The sequence below is a fragment of the Bactrocera dorsalis genome, chromosome 4, assembly GCF_023373825.1.
Source record: "Bactrocera dorsalis isolate Fly_Bdor chromosome 4, ASM2337382v1, whole genome shotgun sequence".
In the NCBI taxonomy this organism is placed as follows: Eukaryota; Metazoa; Arthropoda; class Insecta; order Diptera; family Tephritidae; genus Bactrocera; species Bactrocera dorsalis.
Window position 1 is genome coordinate 64,014,703 of NC_064306.1, and position 10,574 is coordinate 64,025,276.

Here is a 10,574-nt window from a genome sequence, read left to right on the forward strand (position 1 = left end):
CAAGAAAGTGCTATAAAGCAAAATACCCAAAACTAAAATATAAATTTATGTACATACATTCATATTTAAGCAGCCGAACGGAAGTTGTTCGTCATTTATAGACAACTCTGGTATCTACGGTTATCTACACCACTTCATACAATGTCTGTCAGCTATGTCACGGTTCCTATGACATCAATTATCGTTGTCAGAAGCATTACAGTAGTCGGAAAGCCTGATTTTTAACACTTGATGAGTTGGAGTGGCAGGCATACATGTTTTAGACTAGTGCAGAAGCCCTTGAAAATGTTAAAAAAGGAAAGAGATTCATACTATATTGAAACACATCGGAAACTAAAAATGAAATAACAAATATTAATGGAAAAATAATTTAAGAGCAGTCTGAGAAAGTCGAAAAAAGGAAAAATGGTGGTTAGTTAGATGGAAATCTTGTAGGTAATGAAAAGATCTGTATCGTTTGTATATAGAGTTTTTTCACATAACCTCAATTTTTTACATTCGATTTTTCGATTGAAAATTAGCTGTATTTGACACATAAGAAAGCAAGTTTCCACCAAAATTTTGTGAAAAAAATGTTTTGTACTTAAAAAAACTCAGAAAATAGGTTATTTGAATTTTTTGAAGAAAATTTGAGGTTATGTGAAAAAAGTTTGTATACAAAAATTATATACCTTTCCATTAGCTACAACATTGCCTTATAACTTTTATTTATAGGACTCGTAGTTTTGCCAGAAATCGAGATAAATCATTCTTAAACTTCAACTCCGTCCCTTCCCTTCCTTTTCCGGACTCATATGGCCAGGCGGCGGTTCCGGATCTTTTCATTACCTGCAACATTGTCTTATAACTTTTTTCTAAGGGACTTGTAGAAGAAATCACCCCCCTCCTCTTCCTTTTCCGGCTCACAGTTCGCCTATTAATTATTCTTCCTCTTTCTTATTATTTGTTATTTTATCTTTCGTTTCCGAGGGGTTTCAGCGACTGTGATTATTTTTGTTTTGTTATATACTACATTTCATATAAAAATATTGACAACTGATAAATACATACTGATAGACATATTTATGTGTATATATTATGTGCAAATGTAAGCGAAAATATTGATAAGATCGTATTTGTATATACTAAATATATACACACACACTTATATACAATTGTTTATAAATACTAAACTTTGTATGTAATGAGTCATTTGATAAGCTAGATAATGTCTATAAATCAGTAACGGTAATCGAAAGTCATTAACTGTGATTAACGGTGGTTGAAGATTTCCTAGAATTGAATTGTAAATATGTGTCATTGTAGGAAGATATTTCAAAAAATTGCTAAAAATAGTTCGAGACGAGTTCTAGAGCTTTCAAGTAAGATGGAGACACCCTTCCGGGCCAAACTATTACGCATCGAAGAGTTCTTGCTAATTGGAAATACTTAATTACCCCATACATTTATGCGTAAACAAATCAAGTCAATTTCAATGATAAGTCAAGATTACCTTTTAATGGTGCCATATCATTAATTGGTCTCAAAATTAAATTTCTGCTTTCTAGAGCACCTGCCAATCGAAGTTTCGCACAGTGATAAAATGAGCCCTTTTATTGCAAAAAACTCGGTGAGTTCAGAAAAAAGTTTAGAGCCAGACAATACCCTTCGCAGGTGACTACCTGTAGCATAGGGTTCAAAAAGATCTTTATCATAATTTTTCTTGGTCAGTTTGCATGGCAGCTACGGTAGTCCGATTTGTTCAGAGATGGAAGCGTTACCTCGGACAATAATCTGTGCCAAATAACGTGATTTTGACCTGGATCGGACCGAGAGACTAGTTCGCTTATTTACGGACAGAATGAAGAATAAATTTCTAGGTTAGAAATATATCACGTAATCCTGTACTGTTGGCTAGCTAATACTCGCTAAAAGAAAGTTATTCGTCACTTCTCCAATAATCATTTAGAGTACGGATTGTACAGGAAAGAACCCGAAATTTTAAGTCTGGCGATCAATAAAAAATCAATAAAAATTCCCATAAATCCCGAAATCACACAGTCAGCAGACTTGACAACGCTATTGCCGGTGTTTTTTTGTTTATCATTCGTTGTATTTGATAAGATTTCTGTCGCTTTAATTGTAGGCTCTTCATCGATGTGGTATAAATGGGCGAATTCCCCGCATTAACTTATCATTCAGTGATAGTAACTGTAAAAGTGTAAACAAGTTTTCTTTTTTATCGAAAATGCCACGTTTCTACGCTTTGGCTGGTTTTACGCTCTGCGCCCTTTTGGCTGTTAGTGTCGTGAGTGGCGGTATTGTCAGGGATGGCAGCATCGAAATAGCGCCGGAGAAAGTGCGTCAAATAACGGTGGTCAAGGATATTAATGAGTTTAAGAAAACCCATCCAGGCCTATCCTTGGTAGCATTGAAAAAGGTGACTGGCCAGGCGAGAAGCGGCTCCACTGTCGAGTATAAACTAGGCGGTCGTGTAGATGGTGAGTTGATTGTGTGGGAAACCCTCTCAAACACTTTGATTAATTATGGTTCTTTGGCTCACATTTCAGGCGATACTTTAGTCGCTCAGATCGCCGATGCTTTTAACTATGAAGATGCGAAGGATGTGACGGTTCAGTTGACCTACCCACAAGCTGGCACCGGCAGCATAGTCACCTATGTGTTGATCCATTGCGAAGCGGACTCAACTGAGGGCAATGCTTACGTAGTTGCCGGCGGTATTGGCCAGCGATTTATCTCTATTGTATTGGAGTCCGCCTCAACGAAAACGTTCTTCTACAATGCGCAAATCTATGGCTCAAGTTAGACGAATTTCATATAAATAAATAGTACTTTTTTTATAAGCGGAAACTTTCTACAAATACATGAAAGTACTCGTATTAATGGAATCAAATTCTAAATGTCTTGTTTTAGACTATATAAAGTACAATATATATTATCAGTGTAACATAATGAGTTGAGTCGATTTAGTCATGACCGTCTGTATGTACGTCTATATATACGGGAACAAGTCCCACAGTCCTTTTCTCACCAAAAGGTTACACATTTGTAGGAGCCGTCAACATTGGACTAATATAGGATATTCTTCTTCTTTACCGGCGTTGAAACGGCGTACGCGGTTATAGCCGAGTCAACAACAGCGCACCAGTCGTTTCTTCTCTTCGCTACGTGGCGCCAATTGGATATTCCAAGCGAGGACAGGTCCTTCTCCACCAGGTCCTTCTCCAACGAAGTGGAGGTTTTTCTCTTCCTCTGCTTCCTCCAGTCGAATACTTACAGAGTTGGACGACATGACCTAGCCAGTCCCTTAATTCGCTGAACTATGTCAATGGCGTCGTATAACTCGTACAGCTCATCGTTTCATCGAATGCCATTTTCGCCGTTGCCGATGCGGAAGAGATCAAAAATCACAGTTGCAGAACCTTCCTCTCGAAAACTCGTCACGCCGACTCATCAGATGTTGTCTAGTCGCTAGGGTTCTTCTTTTCATTGGGGGTGTTTTTAGCGTTGAGGGTCCAAAACCCAGCGCACAACCCTGGGGCGGGATGGTTCGTCTTCTCACTTTAGCACGCCTTCAAACAGATGTTCTCTGGAACACAGGGGATACTTGATCTAAGACTGAAAGTAATGAACTGCTTGACTCTTAAGTAAAAGAATCGTTACTGGCCACTCTCAAGTGAATAGCGCTCAGAGAACTTTCCTCACTTTCGCGAATTTCTACACTCGACTCCATAGGATATATCTACTATAAAAACCGAACATCATTTCGAACGATCACACTCAAGTCCCTCTATGAAAAACATTTTTATTTGGCAAGTATCTTCATGAAATTGGAAACAGATTATTCTCCAAGGCAGCGCTTTAATCTCTGAACAAATTGTTTAGATCGGAACGTTATATCATATAACTGACCGAGCAACATCAAGTTAAATATCTGTATATATCCTTTTATGTTATAAATGTACCTGGGAAGGGTATTATAACTTTGGAAAGTGTTTCTTTTCTTATTGAAAATCATATTTTTCGATTTACCGATCGTTTAACTTATGCGTAGTGGATCAGAATATTATATTTTAATCTTAGCTCTGTTTTTCTTCGATCATATTCGGTATAAGTGCTTATGAATTTATTTTGTTGGCTCCTCTCTTCTGTAGTTAATACATCCCTTTCCAGCTTCTACTATTCAAACTTCCTCGCATCCTTTTTTTAGGGGTTTGAAAGCTCACAGGTCTTGAAATCTATGGGCAGTAGTCCTTATGGCTCAGGTTGGTCCCTCATGAAATATATGTATAGGGTTAACTAGCTCCAAACGTTTAGTATTGTACTACTTCTATAACAATTATAAAGTATTCCTCCCGGTCCTTTTATTCTACAAGAGGTTTCAGATAGATTATGTCACAAGTTTTTTTCATGTACATACTACTGTTTTTGGGTAAGCAGATCGCCTAGTGAAAGGATTGTCTGTTTTAACAGAAGTTCTCTCTCAGTGTGTTTTTTTTCTTGCAAATTCTTTTGTACTGATAATGTGGTCGCCACTGTCGATTGATTGGCAAACGGATTCTTCAAACAATACATGCGCATACTTGTAAATGTTGTTCTTAGCCTGAAAGTATGCTTTTATTGGTATATATGATACTACTTGCAAGACTTTAAGGTTGAGACAAGTTCTTTTGTATATTGAAAAGAATGGCGAAAGTACACACACCCACCAAATGCTTGATTATGAGTTCTTAATTATCTTCCAACATTTTGATACCATTTTCAAGTGCAATCTGATACTCGTATTCGATTCAAAAGAGATCGCATTCTCACCAATTATAGTATGTACCTATTTATCTTTTTCCAGCAAACCTTTTATTTGAGTCTAAGAACAGGTAAAAGTCACTCGGGTCAGATCCGGAGAATATATGGTGTTTAGATCTTAGTAGCTATATTTTGTAAATTTATCCATGGTCTTCGTTGATTTGTGATGAATCAGGAATAGGTTATGTTCCTTAGATGTCTATAGAGTATTAACTACTTCGATCTATCCGATGGACATCCAAAATATTTTTTGGAATTTTTTTGATGTTTTCGTATTTTTCGGATATTCATTGGTTTGGGCATCCATAAGAAATATTCCACAACTGTTAAGAGGCTTGTCATTTTTGAGAAAACCTTGGTCATTGGTCATTGGTTTTAATTGAAAAAAAAATCATTTAAAATACTTGTAGTCACCGCTAGGCCCACATGAGGTGACAAACTTTCTAGCTTGACGACAACATTTGTAATTCATGCATGATATGACGAAAACGGAAGCGAAACTATATAATTAGCTGTAAGTTGGCGGCGATTAGCACGCCTCTGTTGATAAGGCTACTTCCTACTTGCCAGCGTTGATTGTGAAATTTCTTTCAACTAAATCGATTCTAATAATGAAATGTGTCGTTAAGCATAATAAATTAAACTCGGTACCATTCTAAATTATTTGATTACGTACCCAATTGCTTATGTTATCTACCCATAACTGAGATTAAGTACCGTTCTATATGCTTCTTTTACGTCATTTTTCCTCAACGCCTAAAAATACTAATTTCTTCAAGTGTTACCATAAATATTCAAAATCCTTACCTAATATACGATCTGTGGTTCTGAGTGTTCTTTCATTTGTTTCACTTGAATTAAATCTCAAAAAACGCAATCTGGCTTGTAAATATTAAATAACTACTTCACCTGAAGCAAATTTGTCAGACCACGTGACAGGTATACACTTAGCACGCTTAGGTAATAGAAACTTTATGCCTTTAATTTTCTTATAAAGGGTGTTCTATTTCGGGATTCGCTATTTTTTTGAAGAAAAAGCACAGAAATTTCAATTTTAGTGGGAACTGTTTCTTTTCAAAAAGCCTATAGAGCGGATCGATGTCGATTGGGAAGGTCGAGCGGCTTCAGTACTTGCACAAGCTGTAATTCAATTTAAGATCTCGACGTAAATTGCGCCAAGTCGTTCCATACGTCAGTCCGAATGGCTGAGACCGCGCCGAATCGACTCTCCACGTTCTTCGTGCACACTCTCAGCCACAACATTTATTATTTGTATACTTGTATATAACTATGTATAAATTATACGTCATTAAATCGTTTATACCAAGTTAATTTTGATTTATCTTTGATGTAAAACCGTTATATTAGCGCGGTGAAATCTGTTGTCAACAAATCAATATTTTCGATAAGGCAAATATTAGGGCAAAATAAATAACAACAAGGTTTTATAATAAAGTTTATCGCTTTCATCGGTTAAATATGTTTCTGCACTCATACATTGTGACAAAAAAGTACCCGAAAATTGACAAATGGGTAAATGACATTTCAAAAAAATTGAAAAAACGAGCCGAAGCCAAACTTCGCCAAAGCCGCTGTTTTCTTCCAATATTGGTGGTTTGCCATCATGACTTTGTCCCAGAGGGACAGACGGTCAATAAGTAATTCTATTTGCTGTTGCGCCCCATCTGGCGCAAAATTTTATCGAGACGCGTTGCTCTTGGTTTCGTTTTTCCATTTTCGTGATGAGCTATACAAACATACGTCTATTCCTCTTGACGTAGCAGGCGAACTAAATAAGCTAGAGTAATGGTACAGATATCGATGGAGAGGGGAGAGATGCCGGAAAAAAAGAAAAGGAATTTCAAGGTCACAGGTTTACCACAAGCGTGGCAATAAAATCAGTCTCATTACTTAATTGTCAAACCTCGTATGTATGTACTAAATTTTCCTATGAGGAGTAGCCACTGTTGGGGTAACTTATTATGAGCAACTGAACTGGTAATACCCATAGACAATGGTTTATCTATTTTCTGATAATAAAAGACATTCTTAATGTATTATATCTCTGTGAGAATCAGATACGCGAACATACCAACTGATCAAATTTGAGTCGGACTGATCCAATTAAACTGCGACAACTGTTGAAAAATCAAGCGAATGACGCTCCAAATGTTGGATTAAGCAATGGCAAGGGTCAAATTTGATCAGTTCGACAGATTGATTGGTTTATGGTTTTTTGAACAGTTTGCCAAAAGCGTGAGCTCTAAAGTCAGAGGCATTTTTCCATGAATCCTACGTACTACACCTTAAAACTCGAACTCGACTATTCGAAGGGAGTGAAGGTTGTGAGCCTTGATACAGACTAACTTGTCTGCTTTTCATAACCTTCTATGCTTAGTTTTTTCCAAATGTTGAAGCTGACTTTTATAAAATAAATGCAAAATATTTTTCTTAGGTTGGTACAAACTCTTTTATGATTGTTCAAAGTTAAAACGCCGCAAAGAACGGGAGGGTACAACCTTGTAAGGTTAAAAGAAATATTCAACCTCTCCCAAGGCAAATTCTGCCTCCTTGTCGGGCTCTATACGGGGCCTGCAGGAAAACTTGTCCTACAAGGGCATAGTCTATGCACAGACTGGCGGTTTTGCGGCATGGAACAGAAAACTTCAGTACACCTGATTCTAGATTGTCCAGCAATTTGTAGAAGCAGACTCAAGGTCCCAGGCTTCATCTACGTGGATAGGAATTGCATCACCTTAGTCGCGCCAAGCAAGTTCCTGGAATTGTTTAGAATGCTGGACCTGAGTGAGCTTATGTGATATAGGGGAGGGCACAATAGACCATATACCATACAGCAAAGCCTCAATTTTCTACCTATCTATCTATCTAGATCTCCATTTGTCAAATTGGGGTTTTGGCAACTGTTATTTTACGACGCGAAAAATTTGTTTGTCGATTTTTACCAAAGAAAAAATTTTACAAGGAGCTTGATTGGAGTTTTGTGTTTCCATATTCTGTTGCAAAAACTATGCAGAGCAAGCATCATTACTGGTGACGAGACGTAAATAGCGAATGGCGCTCCAACAATGAGCTAATTAAAAAAAATATATACGCTGAAGGTATTGAAAGCCATTCCAACCGAGGCTTATAATAGTAAGTGGAAGGAAAAATGTATTGGCCATAAGAAATACGTGAAAAGTTTTTTTCAGTCCGGGTCAATTTTGATCAGATGATATATGACATATTCCGGAAGGTCTTCTATTTTTCGCCAAAAGTATGTATGGTTCTAGACTTAAATCAAGTGGTTTGGAAGTTATATACAACATATGAACTGCTCAAACTTAGAAAACTGTCTTTTAAGACTTTCGTAGAAGTGATCCCTCTCAAGCCGGTTCTTGTATTTGATCACGATTCGAAGAGTAGTATAAGTTATTATCAGAACACTAGAACTGCCGCGTTTTTGCGATTTTTAAGCCTCAAATTCAAATACATGATATGGTAATGTTCTGGAAATTCTACAAATAAAAAAATATTATTTACGATTGTTGTTTTGTATTTATTTTGGGCGTGGAAATGCAAAGTCATCGAAATGTGTGAACATTATCTTCTCTAACACTTGTGCTTTATCATTTACAGATTAAGATCATCAAGAGGAAGAACGACACACCTGCGTTCCTACGTTTGTAAATATTGCCTGTTAACATTTACAACCAAATTTTAGGGTGCTGACTTTCAAGTTTCCTGATATTGAAGATTAAAAAAAAATGAGTTATGGCGTTTGTGTAGGGAAATACGACGCCTTAGCAGACTATTCGAGTACAAACTTTTTCTAATGTGAATGACATCTAGAACTTTTTTTTGACAATCCCAGCTTACTTCATAGTATGGATATCATAGAGGGTATCAGCCTCACCCCCGATAGATCAAATCTTCGATACCATTTTGTAGTACGATTGAACTTTTTTTACAAAATAGACCTTAATCTTTATGAGCATTATTTTCAGTATTGAGATAGGGAAAAATTCTCCAAAAAGACAGCATCTTCAAGATTGAGTAGGTGACTCTCAACAGAGAGTTTGGAAATCAAAACTGGAGATGATGATAGTTATTGAGTTCACCTTTTTGAGAGGATTGTTTACTTCTCACTGCGACATAAATTGATTTTCAGTAAGGCCCACCTGTTGAAATTTTCGGATTTTCCTCTTCGAAAAGCGCAAGCCACTCCAATTAGGTGGAGTATGTGAGCTATAGCTGCAATCTAATTTGTAGAGCATACGCCGATATAGCTGGTATTCTAAAAATAATTATTAGCGCTTTCTTAGTAGCGTATTTATAGGTGTACACTTCAGTTTTGATAAGAAAAAATTCGGTAAAAATTCACGCCAAATTATTTTAATTATTATTTATAGCCAATTTCCAATTAAATTATTCGAATACTTCAAGTGCAGTCAATTTGGCAGGAATGATTGATATATATACAGCCAAATGTCACGGTTTAAGATGCAAACTGATAATCAGCAGTCCATTGCATGCGTGAAGTGATAAAAGTTTATTACCACTCGTATCAGGTCTTGCACGCCTAAAATAATTAAGAGATGACAAATCGCTACTTTTGGATTGTAGAGCAGGAAATTGCTTATGTGCTTCGTCAGCGATAGAACTCAACCCTATTTGAAAGTGATTATAAAATTTAAAAATATTTGAGTGTCATTCTGAAATCCCAGGTAGAAAAGGTAATAAATATATGATTAGACATGATAAGAGTGTAGGGAAAAAGTGGCTCTAAAATAAAAATCTAAAGTACTTAGCATAGGTTAGGACGTAGGGCTGAACCTCGCACCAAAAGTAAAGCAGGATTGCATTCAGATAGCAGTTCTCAGGACCTTACATATTCCCACAGGAAATAGTCAAATGGTGTGATATCACACGATCTTGGTGGCCAATAGACCCTCCCAAAGGGACAACGGTCGCCATTGTTTTTTCTGAATGCAATGGCAGCTCTTGATTATATTCAGGTTGCTCTTCGTCCCGAATTCTGCAATTTTGCTTGTTTTTTTACATAGCCATTGAACCAGAAATAGGCTTCGTTGAACAAACTTTGCCTCGAAAACGTCGGATCTTCTGGGAACTTTTCAACAGCCCATAGAGCGTAACGATGTCGCTTGGGAAGGTCGATCGCCTTCAGTTCTTGCACAAGCTGTACTTTGCACGTTTTCAATTTAAGATTTCGACATTAAATGCGTCAAGTCGTTCCATAGGTCAGTCCGAGTTGCTGAGACGGCGCCGAATCGACTCTCCATAGTCTTCGTATACACTCTCAGCCACGCCTGCTAAATTTCTTTACTGCATGCTGGACGTGGCCTATTTGCTTGAGTATTATCCAATAATGAATGCTGGGTCTCAAGATGGGTGATGGTGTTGCCAATAGTACGCTGAAAGAACCTATTATGTTGACCAGAAGTTGAGGGAAGAGCGCGAAACACACAACGTGAATTTTCGAAATAAAGTTGAACAAGTAACCGGAATGGACCCGGAATTTTATCCGCCCAAGAACTGTCAAATCGGCACCATTCCTCGAAATTACTTCAGGAATATTTATTGAACTCAACTGATGGACCATCTGAGACGTAGCCACGGCCAACATTTGAAAGAGATAATCTTCAAAAAGTTAATAAAAAAGTTACGCAAATAGAAAAGAGCAATGCTGCGCTTTCTTTAATTGATATTTCTGTAGAATGCTGTTATCTTTTAATTAAATCGTATAATATTCC

At 37.1% G+C, this 10,574-nt stretch overlaps 1 protein-coding gene across 1 annotated transcript; it reads left to right on the forward strand.

Annotated features, from left to right (window-relative positions):
- The first annotated feature begins 1,567 nt into the window (after window positions 1-1,567).
- LOC105226965 (uncharacterized) lies at window positions 1,568-2,880 on the forward strand. Its single transcript, XM_011206108.4, has 3 exons — window positions 1,568-1,609; window positions 2,126-2,480; window positions 2,550-2,880. The coding sequence occupies exons 1-3, from the start codon at window positions 1,583-1,585 to the stop codon at window positions 2,804-2,806; spliced, it is 639 nt and encodes a 212-aa protein (XP_011204410.2). The 5' UTR covers window positions 1,568-1,582; the 3' UTR covers window positions 2,807-2,880.
- Window positions 2,881-10,574: the final 7,694 nt, after the last annotated feature.

Bases quoted from the DNA above. Each gene is read 5' to 3' on its own strand.
- LOC105226965 (XM_011206108.4), top strand. From the start codon at position 1,583: ATGAGCCCTTTTATTGCAAAAAACTCG. The intron at 1,610-2,125 runs GTGAGTTCAGAA...CTTTAATTGTAG, and splicing joins CTTTTATTGCAAAAAACTCG to GCTCTTCATCGATGTGGTAT. The intron at 2,481-2,549 runs GTGAGTTGATTG...CTCACATTTCAG, and splicing joins ACTAGGCGGTCGTGTAGATG to GCGATACTTTAGTCGCTCAG.